Below are 26,424 nucleotides of genomic sequence, written 5' to 3' on the forward strand. Positions count from 1 at the left end.
TAATAAATGACATTTTAATAATATTTCACAGTTGAATAAGGGAATTGTGCTGTGAATGCGGTAAGACAGAAGATGTGTTCTGAAAGATGTGGTAATGCTGATGTGAGTCGTAGGCTAATAATAAAATTTGTGTATTCTGCTTATTCTCAATTGTGTGGTCGAGATTTTTTTTTAACAAGGCTTCAATTAAGGTACTAATCTGTACTACTATCTGTAAAACTAAAATACTAACCCAGTCATAGGGGGTGCAAACTGGTTCATGTCTGAGGTTGGAGGTGATAATTTTGTCAAATAAAGCTAAGACTCCTCACTGCCCCAGTGAAAATCTCCTACTCCTACCAATAGGTTTTACATATTTGCCTTTCTTTTGGTTTATCTATTCAATAAAAATGATTTTATTATAATTATTTGATGTATCCCCAATGCCCAGATTACCTGATCCTGCTACAGTCTCATGCTCCCCTCTGGTGGTCACATTGCAATTTCACCTAAATAGGGATTTTCACAGCAGATAGTTTGTTGTTTGTCACACCATGACAAAACAAGCACAGGTGTGAAAAAAAGACAGTGGCACTGTTCTATTTGAGTCTCCAAGTACACTGTGAGTGTGTAAAAGTGAGCCAACATGCAAAATACCAAGACCTTGAATCTAAAGGAGTGAAAGAGAATTCCATCTTCATCAATATTTTTTTACACCTGTGCTTTTTTTCTGCAACATTCTCTGATTGGTTGGAAGGGCAAACATTAACTATTTTACAGGTACAGCTTATTTTTAGATTCATTTCTTACATTAAAAAAACAGTGGTTTACCCGGCTTGTGACCCTGACTTGTTATTTATTTTGAGATTTTATGAGGTGTAATAGCAAAAGAGATAGAAATATTCAGTATTTAACAAATGTAAAGTGTAGAGAAAATGCAAAACAAAAACAATTTGTTTTTTGTTTTTTTCCCATAAATCATCTTAAAATCATTAAGGGCCTGATCCCTTGGTTGGGAACCACGGGACTAACAAGTGAGCAGATAAAAGCAGTAAAGTTCTTCTGAATCTCCAGTGATTATAAAATAACATTACAATTATTAATATTATTGGCAATATAAAATTGTCATTACTTGAATTATTTGTTGTATACTTTGCTATAATAGCCAAATTATACTTAGATAGGCTAAGTAAGATTTTGAATTGTTGTAGAATATAAAGGGTTTGAATGTACAAGCTCAAACATGGTATTAATATGGGTCCAACAGTAGCTTCAATGGATTAAATGCTGTGTTGTATTTAGCTGTGATTAAACACTGAAACTATCCGTCCACCCAAAACACAGCGTAATATTTTTAATGAAAACACAAAGGTTGTTTCTAACCAAAACAATCATCATAGCTACAGGGTATTTAACTAAGCCTACAAAACAAAAATAAAAAAAAGAATCCGTTTTATGTGAACTCAACGACCCTCTAGTTCTGGTTAATAGTAGACCACGGGTACAGATTTTATGAAAGACCACATTAACTAACAGATTATTGCTGCTCTTGTTACATAAATATTAAAACTGCGCATAAATTGCTTATTGTAAAATTATGTAATTTTTGCCAAACGCTTCACGAGGCACAGGGGTATCGTTATAATTCGCTTCTGCTCGGCATTTTCCGCCCGCCTCCGTACGCACTTCGTTCATTTCCGGTCAGCGTCGCCATCAGCTTTCTCGTCCTTCTCCAATCTCCGTGTTGTTGTCCTCGGTGACGCGGCGGAGGTGTAGCCTGACGCGGGCTCTTACGTGTCGGCCAGAATAAAAGTGGAGCTCCGGAGGCCCGGGAGTGACGAAGAGAGTGTGTATTGGTAAGGACGGAGAGGTGTCCAGGGCTCAGAGAGACGGGACGCGTCTGTAGAAAGTGTCGGTCTGGTCGGGTTCGGCCCGAAGGAAACAAAGAGATCATGGCGCCGCGGTGTGTTTGTAGCAGGATGGAGGGAGGGGAGGCTGCGGCTGTTTGGGAAAAACGAAGCCGATGTGTGGCTTTAAAAGTGAACCAGGGGGAACAATTTGTGTGTTAACGCATCAGAAACCGCTGCAGGTCTTTTTTGGGGTTAATGCGCTCAGCTTTTAAATGATGCTAACGGCGGGAGCTGTCTGCGCAAAGATTTGCGCTTTTTGTCTTCTTAACGGCGCATTGAAACCACCAGCGGCCGTGTTTAACTGTTTTTTTTGTTAACGCGCTCGACTTAATTTCCGTCAAATATAAACAAATTCTGCTCAAGTCGCAACATGATCATATTTTCCATTAAATTGACATTGATATCAATCGGCCATTGTATGCCGTGGCGTTTGGTTGCACATACAACACATGAACTGAGGCCTGGATATGTAACTCATATGTAGTATGTGCGGTCAGTGCTAAAAGTTTTTTTTTGTTTGGTTTTTTTTTTTTTAATCTCCTGGGATGTGATCGGTGTTCGCTGAGGGGGCGTTGCCCGGCCATGTGTCTCTGCTGTCACACACGGAGCATCCAAGTGATTTTTGAAAAGCAGAGGGAGAAATGTTTAAAGCCAATCATGCAACGTTGTGAAGCTACGCACGGCGTGAGATCACTGTGCTCCGAGAACACTCCCTGTGCTGAAACCACCAACCAGGGATCTGAGCCCATATTTATTAGATTGCTAAAAGTAATAAAGCTCGTTAAAAAAATGAAAGTAAAAACCCTTTTATGATGCTTCTATTTACAGATAGACTTAAGGGAACAAGGCTCTTAAGCAGAAAAGAGTTTAAGAAAAGAAAGTAAATTTACTTTTATTTTTGTATGTGAGTACAGTGTTGAGGTAGGGGACAGTGGGCGTTTTACTGTTCTTACATTTCCTGTAATACAAAACCACTCTGTCATATTTTGTTAAGGTAAAAATACACAATTATGACAAAGTTTTATAAGTTATATTGTATAAAGGATGCAGCAGATGTTACATTTGGTCCTGCAGATAGTTGTTTCTGGCACGGTGTATAGTCAGATTAAAATACATTAAATTGTTAATATTCTACTATTATTATGACTTCTGCCTTCCATTTTTTGGTGCCTGACTACTTCGGCATACTTTTAGCTAGAAACACTGTTCAAACTTCAAAACGTTTAACTTATGAAGGACATTATTGCTTGTATTCAACTTTTTATGAATATCTTTTATGCTTTTTAGGACTTTTATACTTTTTACAAATTATTGCATTGGTGATGTTATTGATGACACAATCAATGGTATCACGCAATTACCTTTGAAGTTTTTAAGGCTAACTGGCTTTGAAGTTTGCTTAACCAGAAGTTAAGGTAGCGACATTTCGTTTTAGCAAAAGCAAAACTTTCAGCTATTTCAGGAAAACAGCTTTGCTTGGGAAAATCCTCTCAGCACGGAAGCATTCACAGTGCATTTTCTTTTTGGAAATGCCTTTTCTAGATAAAATGTAATGTCTATTTTATTGTATTAAGTATGCAGTACTCTGTTCATAAGCGTCTTATGTCTTATAAAATTTTTCCCCTCTGACTGGCAGAGAGCCAACACGTTTAACAGCACGTTTCATTTTGACCTGTCATCAATTTATGTTGTGGAAGATGATCTGACCCGTTGTGTCATTTTTTATTTTTTTTTTACTGTCAACAGTGACACTCGGTAGCTAAAAATAGAAATCTACAGAACACAGTCTGTGCAGAAGCGGAGCTGTGATAAGAGCCGTGAAACAATGTTTGCTTGGGTGTTAAACTGTTAACAGAGGTGCAGGTGCAGAGATTTCACCAGAAAGGCATAAATAAAGTTAGGCAGAACTAGAAAAGCTTTTTTTGTCATGTCTGAGGTTTAAATGAATAATTTTTTTACTTTAATTTTATTGGGAGAATTTTATTTATATTAGAAAAAATATTCAGCTTTTTCATTAACTTCCTGACATTTATTCAGATATGTTTTTATCGTTGACAGTTTTTGGTTATGGATCTTGTTAGTGGCAACTCCTTCAAAATCTCTGTGTTTCGGTTGTCATTCTTTCTAATCTATAATAATGATATTCTAATTTGAAGCAACATTTCAATTCAGCTATTTCAACAAAAACAGCATTTTTCAGCATACTTTGAATGCTGGAGTATTCACAGTCATAATATCCTTATTATTATTATTCCGATTTCTGTCTCCTGTTTGTTTTTTTGGCGCTTGACTACTTCTGCCTACTTTCAGCTAGAAATATTGTTCAAACTTTAAAACGTTCTGCTTATTAAGGACATGCTCTTCCGTTTGGCTTTTTATATCTTTTATAGTTTGTAAAATATTCAGCTTTTTCAGCAGAGACTCTTCAGCTCCTGTTCAGCTTGGTCCTTTTTCAGGTTTAACTAGTCGGGCATACTTCAGCCTAGAGAGAACATTCAAACTTTTAGCAAATTACAAGACTTTGAGTTATCAGCTGTCCCATTATAACGGAGGTCCAGAAATTCTCCTCAAATCACAAACGGGGGCTGTTTTAAAATTGCCCCCCTGCCTTCATTTTATTGAGTATCTTCAAATATAGAATATCACCATATTCAGTCAAGCCTTCTGCAACTCACAGTAATTCTGTTCATAGGACTAATACTTTTTCACATTTTGCACATTTTGTGAGGCAAAGTCTGAGCAGTTCACAGTCTGGCTTTAGCATATGTGAGTGACTCAGTAGTGTCAAAGCTGTCATTGCCATGGTAACAAACACAGCTTAATCAGGTCATGTGATCAGTCTCAGGGCTGTGTCCAAACACTTTACCTTACAGATTTTCCCCCATATAAACACACACACACACACACACACTGGAAAGACAGTTTCAAAATAAAAGCCTTTTTGACCTCCTACCTTCTACCGATATATTCACAGTCTCTCCTCTGAACATGTCCAAACCCCTCTATCTGGCTTCTCTGACTTTATCTCCGAACCATCTGAGTTGTCCCTCTGATGTCCTCATTCCTGATCCTTTCCATCCTCGTCACTCCCAAAGAGAACCTCAACATCTTAAGCTCTGCTACCTCCACCTCTGCCTCCTGTCTTTTCTTAAGTGCCACTGTCTTTAAGCCAAACAACATCGCTGGTCTCACCACCGTCTTGAACACCTTTCCTTTCATTCTCGCTGATACTCTTTTATCACACAAGATCACAATGTCATCTGTACTTATAGTCCACGGAGATTCCTTTTTAACCTCATCTGTCAGCCTGCCCATCACCAGAGCAAACAAGAAGGGGCTTAGACCTGATCTATGATGCAGACCCACCTCCACCTTGAGCTCCTCTATCACACCTACAGCACACCTCACCACGGTCTTTCAGCTCTCATACATGTCCTGTACCACTCTAACATACTTCTCTGCCACTCCAGTCCTGAAGACCAAACCTGCCCATCATAGTCTCATCATCTATGTTCCAATCACCAACATGTCCAATAAAATCTGCACCAATCACCACTCTCTCACCTGTGGGGATGCTCTGCATCACTTCATTTAACTCACTCCAGAATTTCTCCTTCTCTTCTAACTCACATCCTACCTGTGGGGCCTAAGCACTAAAAACATTGAACATCATGCCTTGAATTTCCAGCTTCAGACTCATCATACTCTCTGATACTCTTTTCATTTTTAGAACATTCCTCACAAACTCCTCTTTCAGGATAACTCCTACTCCATTTCTCTTCTTGTCCGTCCCATGATAAAACAACTTGGACCCTGCTCTCAAGCTTCGAGCTACCTTTCCACCTGGTCTCCTGGACACACAGTATATCCACCTTTCATCTCTGCATCATGACACCCAACTCTCTATTCTTCTCTGTCATAGTCCCAACATTCAAAGTCCCTACTGTCAGTCCTACACTCTTGGCTTCCTCTTCTCTCTCTGCCTATGAACAAACCTTGCTCTTCTCTTTCTTCGACCAACAGTAGCCCAATTTCCACCAACATCCTGTAGGTCAACAGCACCAGTGGCGATCGTTGTTAACCCAGCATGTGACCGAACTGCTGTGGACGTCCTGATTCGCATATTTAATTTGGCATGTGTTTTATGTCAGATGCCCTTCCTGACATAAATGGTAAAATTAGTTTGTGGTGAAGTCTACCTACAGTGGACACAAACATGCGTGCGCACACACACACACACACACACACACACACACACACACACACAGGAACCACAGTTTCAAAATAAAGTCATTTCTTTTTTTTAGGGCATATTTTGATGGATCTTTTTTGTATTTTTAACATAAAAGCTCAGCCAATGAAGATGGAGTCAGCAACAGAGGGTCAGCAGGGGGCAGAGACTGCTGTGACTGAGACAGAAAGCCAGCAAATCACCCCTGCACAGATTGCTACTTTGGCCCAGGTACATAGGTACACAGGTCCATACATATTTAGAAAATTAACAACTTTTAATGTCATAAAGGGTTAAAACATGTTAATATCATACTGCCTATGGTTAACAACATGGTCATATTACTTTTGAATTTCAGGTATCAATGACAGCAGGACACGCAACAGCAGCAGGTCCCACCGTAACGCTGGTTCAGCTTCCCAATGGACAGACAGTTCAGGTCCACGGTGTCATCCAGGCTGCACAGCCGTCTGTTATCCAGTCCCCACAAGTCCAAGCTGTACAGGTAAAACACATATTCACAGGTGTTAAATTGTCTCATTTTCAGGCATGACATACATTTTTTCATGTCTATTGGTCTGGTTTATTTGTTTGTTCTAGATCTCCACCATAGCAGAAAGCGAAGACTCTCAAGAATCGGTAGACAGTGTGACAGACTCGCAGAAACGCAGAGAGATTCTTTCAAGGCGTCCCTCATACAGGTAACTCGCATGTGTGTGGGCATTTTTGAAATACTTCCAAAGCACTCACAACATTTCAACCAAAAAAGTAATTTGACCCTACTATTATGTATATAGCACTTTACAAACAATGCACTTTGTAAATTACACATTACATTACATTTTGTGTATGTACTTTACGTACACAAAAATAAGTTCTTAATTTCCATACAAAGTTATGGTAAAACCAAGAAATTTACAATAGAATTTAAAGAAATTATTTATAACAAACAATTTTTTAAAGAAAAATAAATGAATACAAATATATTAATCAAATGATTTTTGAAATTAAACTATAACAACCTCAAGGTGGTGTAAAATGCAATTTGGACTCCTGAGCAGCGTACTACAAACTGCTCTTATTATGATGAACACCTTGTGCATGACTCACTACTGCATTTTTTTAAATTGGTGTTTTCATCATGGCATCATTGTATGAAGATTCTCCAACAAAAGGCCATTTGTTGACATTCTCATACAGCCTCCCAAATGCTCTCTTGTATCCTGTTTCAAAGGTCTGTTTTCACCTACCAAAACTGAGTAGCCCAGTCAGTTAGACAGTAAATTCACCAAGGATTGAAAGTTTTTCAAATTATAGCAGAATAAATGTAAAAAGGTAAAACATTTCTTTTGAAAAGGAGGGTACATCAGACATACAGACATTCAGACAGATAACAGTGGATAAGGGAGCTCCACCACAAACATCTCCAACTCAAAACTAGAATACATATCCAAAATTTAAAACTGTTTTTAATATAGATTCAATTAAAGAAAAAAACATGATTTAAAATTATAAATACCAGTCAAATTTTTACATTTTATATTTATTATTTAATGTATAGTTTTGTTTTGTTTTTTCAGCTCAAACAATGATTTAAAGGGAATTTTTCGATCTGTGCTCATTTTTGTTGTACCACAATGGTAATTTCACTGTAGAAAGAAACCTAACAAATTTACACAGCTACAACTGGGGATGTCAGTTTGCTTAATCTTGTGTTATTAAAGCTGATTTCACATGAATATATTTGAAAGTTCTCTACCTTGATAGCAACGGCTCATTGTTTCCGTCTAACCCCTGACTGCATGGTTTGTGCCGACAGGAAAATCCTGAATGACCTCTCATCAGATGCACCGGCTGTTCCCCGCATTGAGGAGGAAAAGGCTGAGGAGGATGCATCTGCAGCTGCTGCAACACCTTCAATTACCACTGTTACTGTCCCCACACCCATCTACCAGACCAGCAGTGGCCAATACAGTAGGTGGTAGTTGGCTAAGTGGATCTGCATCTGACATTGTAAAGTGATGTAATTCAGACCTAATAGTTGGGAAGATAAACTGGAAAGATACTTTTTCTTTTTTACTTTACTCTGAACATGTTTGATGTTCCGGGTTTTTACTTCCTTTAACTTGATATTGACAAATATGCTTGTTCTCTTAATTTATTTGAAACATCATTTACCTTTAAAGTTGACATTAACATTAGTGCACAAGTCATTAAAAAGTAGCCAGTAAAAAAAAGTGAAACACTTCACAGCTAAAGAACCAGCTAAAGCCTGAAAAGACAAAGAGAAATAATACTCAAGATTCTTGGCTGTGTATGTTTCAGCTTGATTTATAGTTTTTCTGCCTCAAAGTAGACAAAAAAACTAAACATTATAGTGGTAAATGTGGGTAATGTTCATGAAAGTATTGTTTAATACATCATGATTTAACAAGAATTAATGTAGACAAACAGCTCCACAAACATTTCGAAAGAATGTTTCTTTATGAGTTACTAATAAGTAGAGTTGGACAATGGATCATCTCTCGCTTTCTTTGTGCTGCTGTGCCATCAAGTAATAATTAAAATCATAACATAATCCTAAGTAAAACACATTTCTGACGTTTCTTTTTTTGTTTTATTTTCCTCTGACTGAGTTATTTGTCTCATTTGTTCCAACTCTCATCTGTCCCTTTCTCTGAACTCTCAGTTGCAATCACACAGGGTGGAGCCATTCAGCTGGCTAATAACGGCACAGATGGAGTCCAGGGCCTTCAAACGTTGACCATGACCAATGCAGCAGCAGCTGCCCAGCCTGGAGCTACCATTCTCCAGTATGCACAGACCAGCGATGGCCAGCAGATACTGGTTCCCAGTAACCAGGTAGTGGTCCAAGGTGAGAGTGGGGATAAATGATTTTCAAATATACCCTGTTTAGTTTCCTATGAGTCCTTGGAGAAAATATTTTTGCATAAATTAGAGGATTTTTCTTCTGTTGTAAGCATCAACAAATAGTTTTCTATTGTCACTCAGTAAAGAAGCAAATGAGTCATGGCTGGTTTTATCAAAACATCACATGGACTTTCTGTCACCACCCCTTTCAGCTGCCTCCGGTGATGTACAGGCCTATCAGATCCGAGCGGCCTCTGCCAGCACAATTGCTCCAGGGGTGGTAATGGCCTCCTCCCCCGCCCTCCCCACCCAGGGTGCCACTGAGGAGGTCACCCGCAAGCGAGAAGTCCGCCTCATGAAGAACAGGTATGAGGAGAGGGGAAACCTGCGTCTACCTGTAGAGGCAGAAATCTTCAGCATCTACAGCTGCAGCCACCTAAAATTGTGACAAAAATTAGGGGATGATGGTTTAATTTATTTAAAAATAAAAAATTATAAAGGGGAAGGCTGATGTGGGGTTATTCCAAAAAAAGCCAAACAATAACAATTAGGTCAATTAATAAGATTTCCACATATAGTGCTGTTGTGAACATTAAATGCTTACATATTATTGGTTATTTGCAGCTGTTAACAACTTGATTTGAAATCCAAACTAAAACTAAGTAATGCTTATTTTATAACCACAACTTCTAGCACAACTAATAAGACATTTATTCATATCCCCCCAAAATCCCCAAATTGTGTCTCATTGTTTCCACAGAGAGGCAGCCCGTGAATGTCGCAGGAAGAAGAAGGAGTATGTTAAGTGTCTGGAGAACAGAGTGGCCGTGCTAGAGAACCAAAACAAGACACTTATCGAAGAACTTAAAGCCCTCAAAGACCTCTACTGCCATAAATCAGAATAGTTCCTGTCCTCAACATGCAGCTTGGCCAAGTAGGATTTCATTTCCTTTCAAATACTTTGACTGTTTGACTCTGCCTGCCTGGTCTTCCAGTCTGTCCACAGCTGGCTCTTTTAAACAAAGATGTCATAATCCAGTTCCTCTCATACTACCTTTTCTCCAGTAGGTTTTCAGGATAATAAAGTAAAAATAAACAACTTTTCCAGGACGTCTGTGCAAAGATTTTGACAGCTAATTGAAAAGTTATAGGCTAAAACAAACCCGTGAAGCATGATTAAAAGAATAAAATCAGCTGCTGACAATGCTTAACATGTTGCTTCACACACAACCATAACTGTGAGCCTGTGTCATACTATCATCATTTGGGCTAATACTGTAGAAATCAAAATTAGCATAATACTGTACTCATGAGGTTTTTGCAGTGGTGCTTCATTGCAGAGGACATAATGTCTTTAAATCTTCTGTTAAAAACAAACAGAACAGAATGGTACTGAGGTACTGAGTACTCTTTGGTACATCAGTTTTTAACTGTTGAAGCCGTTTTATAGATTTTATTGGGCTTGCTGGACTCAGCAGAGCATTTCTGTTTACTACTATATGTAAGCAATAATGCCTTTATTTATTTTTTTATTTTTTTTTTAAGATATTCTTCCTGCTGTAGCCTACGTTACAGTTATGTTCGGAACATACAGTTATGTTTTTCTTATCAGGCAAGCTCAGTCAGGTGCAGTTAAAGGCTTTGAATGAAACTACATTTCATTAATGTGGCCACTTGTACAGAGAACTCTACAGCAAATTGGACACAAATTATTTCTGCGTTTTTAAAAGTGTTTTAAAGTTTCTACAGACTGCCTAATGTAAGGGAAATAGATTTGTCATCAGTGGATTCCAACGGTGAAGAACGTATTATAAGCATATTTCACTTTATTATTTTTTTTACTTGTTTTTTCCTGCCTCTCAACAGTCTTAAGTTTAAATAATGTTTTTTAGAATCTAGAATTCTATTTTATATAAGACTATATATGGTAGTTTATAGTCTTATTTGTTATGGAAACATTTTACTCACTAGCTAAAGAGCACGGTAACAACACAAGCCCAGTCAAATTAATGCAACAGAAGCAGAAACAAAACTTTGCAGTAGTACTTGGTGGTTTCACTTTGAAGGACTGTTTTAAGAGTTCATGGTTTAGATAACTGGGTGTTTATTGTATAACACCACTTGTGTTGGTTGCTGTCCCCAGATATCAACAGTTAACTGGATGGGGGAAATGTGTTCTTATGTATTGGATAATATTTAAAATATGAGATTTATAGAGTAATTTTAACACCTGATACTAAAATGTTTTCCCAATCCAACCATAATTATTTTTCCACATTAAAATTTATTTTGTTGTTTTACGATATTACTTCTGTTTGCAATGTCTGAAAAATAGTGGTAAAATGACAAATTTAGAAAATGTAGCAGATGGGATCTTTGTGAAAACTACAGATAATATAGGCTTAGTTTAACACTAATAATCCATGAAAATGTGCGTTCTGTTAAAATCAGATCACCTTTGTTGGAATGTGTTGTTTTTGAGAAGATACATGTTCCTATTTGTCTGTTTATTTTTTATATTACTGTACATAGCCTCTACAGCATGTGTAGACCTCATATTTCTGTTTATTTGATATGAAAATATTCTTATGGCTTGTATGAAAACAACTTTACATATTTGTAACATATATCAATGTAAAATAGAAGACACTGTATGTGTGTATACATGTAATTCACCAGGCCTACCACCAACATGGCAGCTAAGTGAAAAAGGCCTTTCTTGGAGAAGGTATAGTTTGGAGTGCTGTAACTTGTGTAGGGTCGACAGTGTTTGTTTGTAGAGAAGAGAAAGTCTGATAAGAGCAGCAAATCGTCAGCCAGTTTCAAAATTAACTGCCTAGTTTGGCGGAAAATTGCACGACAGAGCCCTTGGTGGGATAAAACTCAGCCACAAATTTGTTTGTGTGTAAATGTATTTTTTTAACTCATAGACCTAAGCAGAAATGACTCAACCAGTAACATTTTATATATTTCAGTTTATTAAATAAAAGCACAAACTTTCTTTTCACTGGAGATGTTTTTATATTCATTTTAATGTACTCTGCCTGCCTTTGTTTTACAGGTTTTACTTTATCATTGACATTGGTTCCAATGTTGTTATTCTCACTTTAACTGAAAAGTAATGGAAATCCTGTCTAAACAAGAAATATCCTATATTTTTGAGGTAAAAGATACCCTTTGTGTTTTTTTGTTTTTTTCCATTTTTATAACCTATTTATGTGTAAAATGTGTTCCAGCTCACTGGTGGTGTTCATAAATGAGCATACTCATACAGTTAGGGCTATGACCTGGCATCTTGCTTCTGAGCAGCATCAAAGTTTGTTTGACAAAATAAACTTAACTTAAAGGTATCTTAATGTTTCCACCTGAACCTTGAAACGCATTCTACAGGCTTCATCAGTTGTATGAATTTTGGTCACATGACAACAGGCGGCGTTATAGGGGCGACAATAACTAGAGATAATAAGCTTTGTTTCTCTTCGAAGACATTCTGTGTTTGTTTGATAGCTCCAGAAGCTAGTAAGTGAACCAGGATTTAAAATTATTGGGACTACGCATTTACTTCTGTTTTTTTTTTTTTTTTTTCGGTTATTGGTAGCTCTGCTAGTTATTATTTTTTTGTTTGTTATAGGTATAGGATGTAAACAGTATAGGATTTACTTGCTATGTGTAAAGGATTGATGAAATCTCACAACGAATATTTCAGAAGGCTTTGAATAACTCTCTTCCTCCCTGTCTACTGTGTATTTTAAAGATATAACAAAATGCAGAATTATTCTTTTCATTATGCATTTCACGGGATAAAATTAAGTCTGACAATTTTTGATTGTAATGGTATTTTAAAGGAGAGTAAATGGTAAATTTGATAGCCATGCCATTACAATACCCGGTTTACTGAGATGAAAACTTTGAAGGTCTATTCAAAAAAGTTATTTTCACCTGTTTTAATTCTCACAATGCGTGCTGGTGCTGAAAAACAAACTAGTAATATTCCTTTTTTTTTCTGTTGATTTAATATATTGAACTCAACTTTTGTGATGTGATTACACAATATCTTTCCAACGATACCAACAGTGTTTTAATTTCCGTGCCAGAATAGTTTATACCCATGGACCTCATTTGTGCATGAAACAGATTGATATCCGTTGTGTGTAAAACTATATATGTACATATTTAGAATTTCTAGAAGTAATAACATTTTTTCTAACTTTTAATGTGATCAGTTTATATGTCACCACTTTTTCAAGTTATCACTTCCAACTGCCATGTATTGTATAGTCCCCAAATGATGCATAACATACTGTTTGTACATTGTCACCAAACTACACCAGCCCGTCATTTGAAAGTGCTGTTATACTGACATTACAAACTCTTTTGGAAACACTTGCTATGTTGCAATAAATTGCTCTTGAATACCAATAAGTGTTTTCTTGTGAACATTTCAATTTATTACAGACAATATTGAATCGAGAAGGGTAACCATTATTCATTTTCCTAATTAAGAGGTATGACCTTTATGTTAAATGCTGTGTCTTGGGCATGTTTAATGAATTCTGAGTGGATGCGGACAACCAGTAAAAGTTATGCATTCAAAATGTTACTTAAGTCAAAGTGTCTTCTTTCAGGCACGGTATTTTTAATTAGTTAATTAGTTTAATAATTATTTTTAATACTTGTTGCATAGGTAAAGCAAAAGATTTGTTGGTAGGCTATACTCTTTGCAAAGGAATAACTATCAAATATTACGGAGACCTTATTATACTCTTAAAGCAAGCTGAAACAGTATTTCTTCCTGTAATAAGTTTTCCTGGTTATATAAATTGTATTTATTGTTATGCCTCCACTGCAGCAATTGTGTTCTAAAAACACTAACAAAATTGTTTCAGTGTTCACGTGAGAACCTGACTAATGTTTTAAGACAAAAGTGGAAAAACTGCACTGATTGTGAGTAGTTGCTTTCTACAACTGCTCAGTTACAGGACATGAATGAGGAGGGATGCACTGATTGACAGGGAGGTCGCGCAATAGACAACGGGCTTCATTTTCTATAGTCAAAAAAGGGCGTGGATCCGGGGGGGGAAACAAAAATAGTAGCTTTGTAAGTGCGGTTTAAATCGTCGCCGACGGGCGTCTTCTTCATCCAATAAGCGGCTTGTAACGGCGCGTGTTTGGATTTCTCAGCTAATAGAATTGAAATGAACGAGTAAGAGGGAGGGGCTAATAACCCCCCCCAGTGTCTAGTAGTGCCGTTTGTCAGCTCCGGCAACAGATGGCGGCTGTGATGGGATGTACAGAATAAATCTGGCGGCGTGTAGCCAGTGATGGTGGAGTAAGCATAAGCCATCACAGTCTGTTATCTAATGAGGAACCAGCAAAAGGCCTTGTCGTTCTGTCTTCATTGAGAACATTTTTACCTGCACCTTTGTATTTTTCTCTTTTTACTTTGGCTTTTCTGGGGGCGGGGAGGCCGCTGAAGCCTCGGGCTGGATTTAGCAACAGGCCGATTCGAGTACAGGAAGTCACCTGTATGTCCGTAGGTTTGGAAAGTCCATTAAAAATGTGTCCGCGGCCTGTTTGCGGTTAGAACTCGTAGGATATTTACGACGTGAGGGATTAATTCTGTTTACACGGTAACAAGAAGTCGAATTAATGTGGGGTAGAAAAAAGTTCAGGAGACGAGCTAACTACTTAGCTAGCGGTAGCTTGCTATAATGCTAGTTGGCTAACCGGCAACGAAAGTCTTGCAGGTTGAATGAATGAATGAATCTGCGACCACCTATTTGGAACTAACTTACCAACTGCTCACTGTTGTCAGCATATCAAGTCGAGGATTACGGAACACCACACACATTTTCCTCAACGGGGAAACGCTAAGTGTCTGTGGCTAAATCTTTTTTATCATTACACTTACATATCCACAAATGGACAGGAATGCGATTCCTGGGAGTTGGCGAACAGCGGCGATTTAATGTTTACAAGGCTGAGGGAAGCTAACTTTAGCTAATTACAAAAAGTGCCCTGCTTGGACTTGGCTGCAATAGCGTGAAGCTTGCAACTGGGTTGGAATGGGGAATACGGTGTCATGCTGCGTCTCCCCCGAGTCAAGCCCCAAACTACCTTCGAGGCAACCAGCAGAGCGGCTTGAGGAGTTTCAGACCAGCACTGAAGTGAGCGATGATAACACCGTGCCCTACCTGCAGCATATCAGCGACCGAGAGGTCCCTGATGGTGAGTTTCTACCTGATGGTAACGTTGGTGATGATTAGGTAGAAGACTTGATTTCTCTGGTCTCTATTTAAGCCCGTTAAGCCTCGCGTTTTTATACAGTAAGGTTCATGTTAGTGAACAAGGAACTTTATCACTCCTAGTCACATAATCTAGTTTTGATGACCGAATCGGTGATACCCCATGTATTCAGACCCCCCCCCCCCCCCCAACACACACACATACAAATGAACACACACTCAAGCTTTAGTGTGACAATAGCCAACGATTCTTGCATAATCACAGCTGCAGGGAAAGAAGCCAGACCCCCTCTTCAGCTATTGCCTAGTTGCCAGACTTGTTTGCTGCTGTCCCATTGCCTGTAGTGCACAGATGATGATGATGATGATGATGGCATTCTTGGCACTCTTAAGCAATGGTGTCACACATTAACAATAAAAACATAGTCCATATCTTATTACCACATAACCAATCGAAATTTAGCAGGAAGTCCTGCTTTATTTTCTTCAATTCTTTTACTCACCTGAGTTTTATTTTTATGGTCCATGAGGGTGGACTTAACCAGAAAATGTGCCTGCAAACCAACTGCATCTTTTAATGCTATTTTGTGATATTATCACTGCAACTGAGTCGAAGTGTAAATTGCAACTTCCTTTTTTAACTTACTCTGTGATTCAGACCCCTGATCAGGTACGAATCTGATTTTTCTCTGTGATTTCATATTGAGCTCATTTTGTTTGTGATCAGTCCTCATGTCGCTACTGGTTACCAACCCCCAGGTATGTACAGCAGTCATTCCAGTCATGTTTTGCATTGGAGTGTGTGAGTGCAGTTTGGCCAGACCAGCTGTTGGCATGGTGAGGGTCACAATCAGTCCAACAGTCTGTCTACATTCCTCTTCTTGCTGTCCACAAATGTTGCTGTCCCTTAATCCTCTGTCTTTTATGTAATGTGCTATCTGCACGGATTTTAACAGATAACACAAGTCTCCCAAGTCCTGCTTTTGTTTGAAAGGGTGTTCTGTATTCTTATTTTAAAGACAACTTCCCATTGGGTAACGGTAATATTAATATGAAGATCGTGATTGGAGAAATTTGAAGTAAATATGGAAATAGTGGGACATTGACAAATTTTGGTTGTTTGCTGTTGCTCTTGCAAATGGCGTTTTAGTGGAAACCAGGTGATGATGTTACGAATATGTACTGCAGTGACCTTCACTTCCAGCTTGTTTCAGATGCCATTTGTTCTAAATTATTTTGAACTCAAGCTGACGCGTGTTGGATTGTGACAATTTGCGGACTGTGTACTCTTATCAGTGATTTGATTGACATGTCCGGTAGTTGCTTCCTGTATTTTCCATTTGCTTTATTGTAACTCGAGTGCTGGGCAGTTCACGCCCAGTCTCACAAGTGTCCTTATGAAGCCTCCTTGCTGACACAGTTTTTGTTTTCTCAGACTTGGCCTTGGAGTCGAACCCATCAGACCATGCCAGAGCGAGCACCATATTCTTAAGCAAGTCCCAGACAGACGGTCAGCAGTTCTAACACGACACACACAGCAATATGCTAAGGAGGAAATCAGTAAATGCTTCATCTACCTGAGTTTGCTGAAAATTTCTCTTCTTTTACAGTACGAGACAAGAGGAAAAGCAACCACATAAATCATATCAGCCATGTAAGTGTCAAAGTCTGATCGTTGATTATAAATCTTTTTGCTGAAAGGATTAAACTGCATTCTTAATTACTGACTTGGAAGCAATTTAACACTTTTTTTCGAATGCAAGTTTTTTTACAAACTTAGTTTGATAAATTAATCGATACTTTAATAGTAGGTGGATGTTTTTAATATGTTTTTGATAATGACCTTAGGTAAGGGTTGCAACATAGACTGACTTGTAAATTGAGAGCCATGCCTTGCAGCTTAGCTTCCTCTTCACCACAGTGCTCTGGTACAATATCTGCATTACTGCTGATGAAAGAAGAAAATGTAATTTTATGAAAGTGGGTTTTATTTTCGTTTTTTTTGTTTCAAAAGCACAAATATAACTTATGAATGACAAGTGATTATGACTGGGGGAAAAAAATGTTTATTCGAGTATTTTATAATTTTCATGTTAGACTCCAGTGGCTTTAAAGATTTTAGAATGAAGTTCATACTCGTTCATTGGAAAGATGACAAAATTCTTGACTGGTTCAGTTGAAACTGGGGACACAACCAGACCTCTTTTGACATTTTAGAAAATATTGGAAATATTAACAACTAGACAGAGTTCTGGAGCTAGTCAAAAGAAATGCAGTGACCACAACTTATTCCTGTCCAACTTGTTTTTCCAATTTCAATATATCTATATATATAATATATCAAGGTATCTCCCGGTCCTCTGTCAAAGAAATACAGCTCGTGTTCCACAATCTTCATAGATGACAGCACCGTCAGCCAGCCAAACCTCAAAAGCACAATCAAATGGTGAGAGAATTTTACACACACACATAGTTTTTTGTTTTCCAAATGATGTTCCTTTCACATATTGCATATTGCATCACAGTATGGTAATCCTGAAGTAATACATAACTGATGCGTGACTGAAACAGATGTGCCAGCTACTCATTTAGGGCGTTTTTTTGAGTGATTGTGGATAATTGCTGCATTCAGCATTATCTGTGTGTTTAAATGAAGCCTCCTTACTGAATGTTTGCAAAGGTATAGTTACCCCATAAACGAAGACAGGCAAACATACACACACTCACACACCAGAGCCTATAATTCTCCCATTAAGATTATTTTAATTGATGCTCTAAGACAAAGAGGCTGAACACTATTTGTCTTTGTTAATTTTACTCTCTCTCTCTCCAGTGTGACTTTAGCAATATACTACCACATCAAAAAAAGGTAAATTTGCATCTTTAATTTCATTTATATAATGTAATAAGTGTAACCTTATGATGATATGTTAACATATGTATTGTTTGTTGTTTAGGGACTCAGAAAGGTCACTGGACATCTTTGATGAAAAGTTGCACCCTTTATCAGTGAGTATGTCAAGATTCCACAAACACTGTTTGTCAAGTCATCATTCAAGCGTTCTTTTTCAGCAGGTGTTCAGTTGTTTTCATCCATCTGTCTTAAAAAGTCAGTCAGAATGAGCAACCTTTTTAACCATATGGAATATGCCACCGTCAGAGTTGGAATCTTGTACAACAGTTTACAAGGAAAATAAAATGTTATATGTTTAACCTCTTTAGCTGTTTTTGTCCTTGACTTTGTCTTTTTGAACGTGATTGTGATTCACTCTTACTTTACATATAGTTTCCATTTATTTATAAACTGATAACAGACATGAGTGGTGTCTCATTTCATGGTGACTTAGTTTTACTGCCAAACCTTGTAGCTTAGATTTCTCTAGACATGACCTGGGACAAAGCCAGTATCATTGTCGACACACAAGGGCCTCTTTAACACACAGGAAAAAACAAACCATTAAAACTGCATGTCTGCTTGCAGCATCTGTGATTGTGGTGTTGTATATCAACATTGAAATATTTGATCATTTGTTTCTGTTGCCTAACAATTTGGCCTTAATATGCTATAAGCCGTCTGTAATGGTGGAAAACTAACAAATTTCACAAAAGGACCTGCGTTATCCCCATGATATACTTTCACCATGGAATGAATCAGGGTTGCTATTTTGTGAGACCTGCCCTTGACGAGTTGCATTCCACTGTTTCTGATCTGTTCCTTGCAAAGTGTTTAATGGTTATTAAAGCTACAGTGAGCAACATTTCTACATTAATTTCTTTAAGGAACATGCCCTAAAACTTAGTATGGAGACTTGCGGTGGAAGTCTCTCATTGCTCATCAAGCAGCACTGGCAGCAACACAGAGATTCACTTGTAAATGTGTTTAAACAAGGCTTACTCTTATTACCTGTAAGAGAAGAGCAATGATTTCTGATTCTTAAATAAATTTTTTACCATTGTCATTACTGTAATTTGACATCTATGACTAGGTGAAGGCCTGTGCAGAGCTTAACGGAGTGTAAAGAGTGAAGAAAAGCTGTATTAGAGCAGGGAGAGGGAGAGCTGGGCAGAGCAGGGAGAATAATTCCGAATGTCAAGTTGGTGTTTTCTTAAGTTGCACACTGTGGCTTTATTTTCAATAAGCAAATAAGAGTGGATGACTCTTCACAACAGCCACTGTCTTTTTAGACAAGGCCTAGGCTTTCTTTGCAGCACAAAGCACACCAAACAGTAAATGTGACTAAATCAACTTTACATTGTGTGTGTGTGTGTGTGTGTGTGTGTGTGTGTGTGTGTGTTTCCATACAGAAAGAACCAGTGCCAGATGACTACTCCCGCATAGACCCAGAGCACAAATTGATCTACCGCTTTGTCAGAACACTCTTCAGTGCTGCTCAGCTCACTGCAGAATGTGCCATTGTCACACTTGTAAGTGGCTGTTGTAGTATTCAATTCTAATGTTGCCTACACCAATTTATTTGCTCTGATATAATATTGTTAAATTTTTTAGGGACTCTGTCAAGACTGCACATCTCAGAACACAGAATGCCTTTAGGTTTTGATTATTACACTGTCTTTTAGTTTGAATATGTTTATGCGAATACAAGGAATATTACTGTTACTATAGACGAATCTTGTTTTACTCCAGCTGCACATCTCAGGTATCTTGGGATATTAATGGAATTGTCCTGAAATGTCACATTATTGAAATTGAATTTGATAAAGTCTGCAGTACTGTAAAATCTGTTTTTTTTTTTATATATATATATATATATATATATATATATTTTTTTTTTTTTTTTTTTAGTTTTGTAATGTTACATTAACTTTCCACCAGGGGGCAGTGAAGTCGTTTACAAGATCATCATACAACGGGACAAGTCACATTCTTTTATTTGTGATAGTCAAACAACACATACTGAGTCTCACAGTAGGGTCGTGGATGCATCCAAATAAAGACTAAACTGGCAAAACTTTGTCTTATTGACCTTTAAACATTCTTCTACTTCAAGGTGTACTTGGAACGTTTGCTGACCTATGCTGAGCTGGATATCTGCCCCGCCAACTGGAAACGCATTGTCCTGGGAGCCATTTTGTTGGCCTCCAAAGTTTGGGATGACCAGGCTGTGTGGAATGTTGATTACTGCCAGATCCTAAAAGACATCACAGTAGAGGACATGTGAGTATAACACACTGAAAACCAAGAAGGCCAGAGATGGAAGTAGGGGATTTGTTTAGGAAGGATGTCTGGCCTGTTTTGTATCCACTGCAACCTAGAGCCATTTTGTAATTATTAGATACATAGCCGAGTCGTGATTTAGCTTTGTATGTAGCATGTAATTCCAGCTGTTATTGAGTGAGACTCAATGAAAGGACTAACATATAAAGAAAAACATTCATATTGACAATAAAATCTGTGGGAAATGTAGCACAATTAGGAGTAATTTAGGAGAGTCGAGCAGGAAGAACCCACTCTTTGTTCCCAAAGCATTTAAACAGCCTCTCCATATGCACGCATTTGGGAATGCCCAAGCAGCATGCCTCCACTCTAGGCCATTCAGATTGTTTCTGCGTTTACCACCACTCACATTAATATGCCAATAGGTGGGAAAATGGTAAATTTTTCTCCTACTGAGTATCTGTAAAGGACTGACAATGAAGTCAGCTTCTGACAGAAAACCAAGAAGAAAAGTTATAGCATTTCCAGTTCTGCTCCATGCGTTGTTTATACCAGGCAGACGACAAAAAATTACTTATGGCCTTGTTGTACAACAGGCAGAGAATGTTGTCAGTGAACAACCAAATTTAACTTATTTTAATTATTTAAATTAAACTTGTACTGTCCAAGCTAAGAAGTGACCTCTTTAAGTGCTGCTTACTGCCACCACTTATAGGATACAGGTAAAGGCCCAGCCAGCTGGGGGATTTGAAGCACTGCAACCTTGCCACCATGATTACTTAATTTAAATATGAATCTTTTATCAATGTTGCCTGACTTGTGCCTGACATTCTGACACTTCCAATTTTTCTGTAAATTTAGTTTTTGTTAGTGTTTGGTTCGCTGAGCTCCTGATACTGTAGATGTAGGAAAAGAACAAAGAAATGAATAAAGTAGGATTCTAGCACTACATGCTTCCTCCCTCTCCTTCCTTTCAGTAAAAGGGAGATATAACAACAAAGATGCACTTAAAGTAGACAGAAGTATAGAAGTGTGCAGCAGATGGAAGCTGCAGCATCTCTGCTGTCGCTTGGGCTATAAGCCAGTGAAGAGGTCAGGGGCTGCACTTGGAGCATCCAGGATTTATTTTCTACAATTGCTTTTCGTGTGTGTGTGAGTGAGAGAGGGGTTGAAAGTACCTCCTTGTTTTTTTACAAATGGGATTGCATATGCTGCTTGTGTGTTCTCTTGTCCGTGAACCCTCATTCCTCTCTGATTCTCTCTCTTTCCTCTCTTGTGTCTGACCCACACTCTGCGTTGTTTTCATTGCTGCCATTGAAGTGTCTTTGTAAGCCTGGTTGGGTTCGGATGGAAGGATTGGGAGAAGAGTTGAGAGAGAGAGAGAGAGACAGAGACAGAGAATAGGGGGGAGGGTCTCAAGTGCTCTCACTGCTTCTACATAATGGTCCTGGCTCTCGCCCACTCCATTAGTTGCCCTGGGAGACCAGACATCACACACACACTCACACTCACTCTCACCACCTTTGCTGACCAACAAAGCATCCTGGATGCTGTCTCCTTGACAACCACCACCCTTAGCTTTCCTCATAGCTGTGATGATGAAGAGGAAGGATGATGGAGGTTATAGTCTGGAACAAGGACAAGCTGTGATTCTCCAACTGGTGCTCAAAGATGCCAGTCTGATTACCTGCAAAATGTGTGTGTTAGTAAGTGAGTGTTAGATCTTTGAAATAGATTTAATTCCATCTTAAAAGAAATCTTGCTTGCTGAATTTGTAGCTGATATAAAAAATAAACGGAATAAGTTTTTGGAACTAGATTTGCCTTCAATTCCAGCTGCTGACTTTTAGTGCCACAAACGCATCACACATGATTTTAATTGAAAGAGTTTTAATAGTTGTTTTGCAGGTTGCTTTACAGTCAAAGAAAATTGCACCGTATGGTGCCATAAAAGTAGCCACATATCTGATAATCTCTACAGGTTAACACACCATTACAGTTGATGTTTTTAAAAACTTTTTATTAGGAATTTAGGTTTAGTCCTTTTCATTGTGCTGTTGCACTTAGTGCAGAGAGAAGAGAGCTATCAGCAACATATTTAGGTCGAGTCAAGTTTTTGTAGTTTAAAATAACCCTAAGATCTCTTCCACCCTCCAGGAATGAGATGGAGCGCCACTTTCTGGAACTTCTCCAGTTTAATATCAACGTGCCAGCCAGTGTCTATGCGAAGTACTACTTTGATTTGCGGCAGCTGGCTGATGACAACAACCTCAGTTTCCCTCTAGAGCCTCTGAACAACCAGCGTGCCCAGAAACTAGAGGTGAACTGTTGTCCTCTGCTCTCATTTCAATCATTTCATTTTGACTCATAACGTACTTGTAATACTGCCTCGTCACTGTACTCTGGTCGTAGTACCTCTGATTACCTCAGAGTAGAGGCTGTCTTGCTTTAGATGGTAGCTTTTTCCATTTCTGAGTTGAAAATCAGTTTGTTTTAGTAACCGTTTCCAGTAGATGAATGTTTGATTGGGTTTATGCAGTTTTTTATGAGAACTGATCCGTCTCATGATTTAAGACATTTCTTTAATTTGCAGAGCTCTTTAATTCAAATATCACTGTTTCCATAACGATTTATTTTTTCTTTCAATAAGAACATTGCAATAATTGTGCCTTTGTCCATTCAGGCCATTTCAAGATTGTGTGAGGACAAGTACAAGGAACTGAGCCAAGCAGCATTGAGACGATCCTTCAGTGCCGACAACCTGATAGGTATACAACGCTCCAACGCTGTGCTCTCATAGTTCAAATTGCTACCATTTGCTACCCGAAGCCTAGTCAACCCACAACCAGCACCAGAAAAACATGGCCACCTCACCAGGTCAACAGAGCCATATCAGGGAGGATTCAGGCTTGGTATGCTACTGTATGACCTGCCTAAATGGTAATTTGAATTATAGCTGAAGAACCACGTGATTGTCAAACTAAACTTGGAATTGAGCTTAAAAAGTCCTTGAACTATAACTTTACCACACTGCTGTTGTTTTTACGAAGCCCCGTATTTATATCTTAACTTTCCCTCATTTCCAAGGAATGGCTCTGATGCAGCTAATATCTGAGAGGTATATTGTTATACAAATATAATTTTTACAAAAATGTTTAAAGTATTCCATGTAGCCCTAAAGGCTGAGACTGGTGTTATTCTGTATTCTGTCATTTACATCCCATTTAAAAAAAACAAAAACCCAAACCAGAACCAAACATGCTGGGTAATCTAAATACTCGGCCTCGTTGGATGACGGTGAACTCTTGGCAGCCATGTTTGGCTATACACAAAAACTTATCAGATTAATTGTTGGTTTTGGTCTTTTTATGGGATTTGTTGACTGTAAAGGAAATGTTGAATCTCACCAGACCCCTCTTCATAATAGGCACAAGAAATGCAAAAATGTCTTTCTTGTAAATTAGAATCAATACCAAAAGTTACTTTTGAGTGTAAATCAGACTTGTTTACTGTTAATGCCAGTAGTGTTGCATTCTGTTTGAGTAAATTGTCTATCAGTATGAGCATACAGCACGTGTCAGATAACAAGGTATTAAACCACAAAAATCTTAGTTGGTTGAAGTATAAAAAAAAAAAACCCTACTGTACATTGGCAATTGTCTGTTATGTGTCAGGGGATCAGCAGTGCCAATATCGGATCACTTTCCCTTTTCCGATACGCTACAGGTGGACAGATTCTGAATCATTTTTGCTACTGACTTGCTCATATAGCAGTTACAGTGACAAAATGATTACGTTAGTTGGTTCACGTCACCCAACCTTGGCACTGAGCCCCTCAAATCCTTCCACCCTGACCCTGCCTCAGAGAACCCATCAACATTACCAAGTCTGTGCTCGTTCCAGGTTTTAGCCACCGCTATGAAACAAATTACATAGATACTGAGAGGTGGGGGGAAACAGACTGATGGATGCTCTCTTCCTTTTTGCTTACTATGTAGGCTACTAGCTGTGAAATGTGTTGTTTTACATTTGCAGATGGACTATTTTAAATAAACACTAATCATGTAACAAAGAGATGTTGTGTTAATTGAAAACCTTATTTTTTTGATCAGTGACCTTAAGGTGACTAATATTTGTTGTGGTCATGCGCAAACACGCATTGAAGAGCAAAAAGCTGGTTTCACCTGTGTACCTGTCTTGTGATGCGTGGATCACCTTTTCTGAAACAAGACTACCCCCACTGACTGGTGATTTTATCGGCCATCTTCTTTTAATTTAAGTGAGACAGCGTGCGGCAGCATCCTTACCAGCTCAATGATTTGCCACGTGAGTTGTAAGTATTAATGATAGCTAAACAAGCTATATTTTATTTCTCATATATACAGTAATATACACGACCTAGAAAAAAGTTAGGGACATTCAGGTTACAGGTGAACTTTCAGAATGCACCTAAAATGCACGACAATGCTTACAGGTGAATTTATTTTGACTTTCTCTTAATTTTTGAATGCAACTGTTCAATGTTTCAGTACTTATTGCATAATAAGCTTTCTCTAACAAGGTAGTTAATCGCAAAAATCATAACGCAATTCATAGATCATCTCTGATCCATAAATCAACCACTAAATGTTCTGGTTCAACGACTTTGTATTTAAACAGTCCTCTTTATCGTGGGGTTCACATTTGGACATTGTGAGATGTCCAAATGTGAACCCAAATATGTACAGCCACCTTTTTACGTTTTCCTTTTTTCTTTTTTTTTTTTTTCATAAGGATGTTGAATATCCAGAACTGTTTGTGAGTAGTGTGTGTATGTATATACTATTTACCAAAAACACCTCAGTTCAGCCTTTTTCTGCATTACATGCAATAGCATTTAAAACCACAGAAGTTGTTTTTGGGGATGGGGGCGTTACTGTTATACAGCTAATGTAACAATATAATGTGAGGTCTGGTTTCTCTAAATCAGCCCTTTGCTGCATTTGGAAACTTGTGTTCTAGTGGTGCTGCCACCAACAAACTGCAAAAGAGTTAAATTTGTATATCAGCAAGTAACTATTAACTAGTTTACTGTCACATTTGTACCACATTGTCACATACTGTGGTTAGATCTCCCTCTAATAACTGTGGTTGCCTTCACTGACTGTGGGCAATGGACAGTTCTTTTCTGTCAGTATGGTAAAGCGCCAAGATTTGGAGTGTATTTAATTTGCTGGATTGGCAAAAAGAACTTCTTTCTATTTACAGAATTTTGTCCACAAGCAGTTGTTAATCATACCGGATGTACTAATACAGCAATGTGAGAATTTCATATATTGCCGCTTTAGCGTATTAGAACACTTCCCATTTACAACCCAGCAGAATGTAGTAATTGCTTTAATATTGAGTTTAGACGGGTGCATGTCTGAGTGAGAGTCTTGTTGGATTTGATTTCCTGGTCTACAAAGCTACTTTCAGGCAGCGGTTTAATGATGGATACTGTGTGAAGAACAGCTTACCAGTGGGGTTATATGGCCAGAAAACAGCACATTTGTGGAACAGAGAGACCTGTATGAAGTAAGTATGGCTTATTTTTAAGAAGTAAGCGTTTTAGTGCCTTGACAACGACTATTACATTTGTTAAGAGATTGGAATTTATTCTTTATGCTGATCTCTCATCACATTTAAACAGCTTATTCCTCTGTATGTGGATTTTGTTTCACATAAATTAACTACAACTTTTAAATTAACTATAAATTACTAAACCAACTATGCACAGTTAGACTGACGTACACATCTTTATTGTTGAGCACTTAAATCATTTAAATTCAACTTCTGTGCTCTTCAATGGAAACCAACACAGAGTATATTATGACAGATACAGAGACACAGATTCATGTGACATGCATCAACTCAGATTTTATTCCACACTTAGAATCATGATCTAATATTTCTGTCTTTTGAGGAAGTCTATTGACGTTAGAACAGACGCACACGTCAACCAGTAAACCTACATGTCACTTTTTACAAGCAC

The 26,424-nt window shown here is 38.1% G+C and overlaps 2 protein-coding genes across 5 annotated transcripts; both read left to right on the plus strand.

Annotated features, from left to right (window-relative positions):
• Positions 1-1,687: 1,687 nt before the first annotated feature.
• creb1b (cAMP responsive element binding protein 1b) lies at positions 1,688-12,679 on the plus strand. Of its 2 annotated transcripts, XM_067516887.1 has the most exons (8): positions 1,688-1,835; positions 6,239-6,351; positions 6,479-6,625; positions 6,721-6,821; positions 7,940-8,094; positions 8,810-8,995; positions 9,204-9,357; positions 9,752-12,679. In XM_067516887.1, exons 2-8 carry the CDS (start codon positions 6,247-6,249, stop codon positions 9,894-9,896), a joined length of 993 nt encoding a protein of 330 aa, XP_067372988.1. In that variant the 5' UTR covers positions 1,688-1,835; positions 6,239-6,246; the 3' UTR covers positions 9,897-12,679. The 2 variants fall into 2 exon arrangements, with proteins under 2 accessions (XP_067372988.1, XP_067372989.1); XM_067516888.1 differs by lacking the exon at positions 1,688-1,835 and having other exon boundaries at positions 6,238-6,359.
• Positions 12,680-14,225: 1,546 nt separating this feature from the next.
• ccnyl1 (cyclin Y-like 1) lies at positions 14,226-24,483 on the plus strand. 3 transcript variants are annotated; one of them, XR_010915132.1, is made up of 10 exons: positions 14,226-15,219; positions 16,672-16,746; positions 16,847-16,890; positions 17,582-17,682; positions 18,070-18,105; positions 18,194-18,245; positions 19,542-19,661; positions 20,246-20,412; positions 21,883-22,118; positions 22,569-22,707. XR_010915132.1 is itself a non-coding variant. In XM_067515029.1 (10 exons), exons 1-10 carry the CDS (start codon positions 15,057-15,059, stop codon positions 23,209-23,211), a joined length of 1,014 nt encoding a protein of 337 aa, XP_067371130.1. In that variant the 5' UTR covers positions 14,227-15,056; the 3' UTR covers positions 23,212-24,483. The 3 variants fall into 3 exon arrangements, 2 of the variants coding, with proteins under 2 accessions (XP_067371130.1, XP_067371129.1); XM_067515029.1 differs by lacking the exon at positions 21,883-22,118 and adding an exon at positions 23,095-24,483 and having other exon boundaries at positions 14,227-15,219; positions 17,606-17,682; positions 22,569-22,731; XM_067515028.1 differs by lacking the exon at positions 21,883-22,118 and adding an exon at positions 23,095-24,483 and having other exon boundaries at positions 14,228-15,219; positions 22,569-22,731.
• Positions 24,484-26,424: the final 1,941 nt, after the last annotated feature.

This window comes from Channa argus, chromosome 9 (assembly GCF_033026475.1).
Source record: "Channa argus isolate prfri chromosome 9, Channa argus male v1.0, whole genome shotgun sequence".
Classification (NCBI taxonomy): domain Eukaryota; kingdom Metazoa; phylum Chordata; class Actinopteri; order Anabantiformes; family Channidae; genus Channa; species Channa argus.

Excerpts from the sequence above, each read along its gene's own strand:
- ccnyl1 (XM_067515028.1), top strand. The coding sequence starts at position 15,057 with ATGGGGAATACGGTGTCATGCTGCGTCTCCCCCGAGTCAAGCCCCAAA. Across the intron at positions 18,106-18,193 it reads TACTACCACATCAAAAAAAG|GGACTCAGAAAGGTCACTGG; the intron begins GTAAATTTGCAT and ends TTTGTTGTTTAG. Across the intron at positions 18,246-19,541 it reads AAAAGTTGCACCCTTTATCA|AAAGAACCAGTGCCAGATGA; the intron begins GTGAGTATGTCA and ends GTTTCCATACAG.
- creb1b (XM_067516887.1), top strand. The coding sequence starts at position 6,247 with ATGAAGATGGAGTCAGCAACAGAGGGTCAGCAGGGGGCAGAGACTGCT. Across the intron at positions 6,822-7,939 it reads TCAAGGCGTCCCTCATACAG|GAAAATCCTGAATGACCTCT; the intron begins GTAACTCGCATG and ends TTGTGCCGACAG. Across the intron at positions 9,358-9,751 it reads GTCCGCCTCATGAAGAACAG|AGAGGCAGCCCGTGAATGTC; the intron begins GTATGAGGAGAG and ends TTGTTTCCACAG.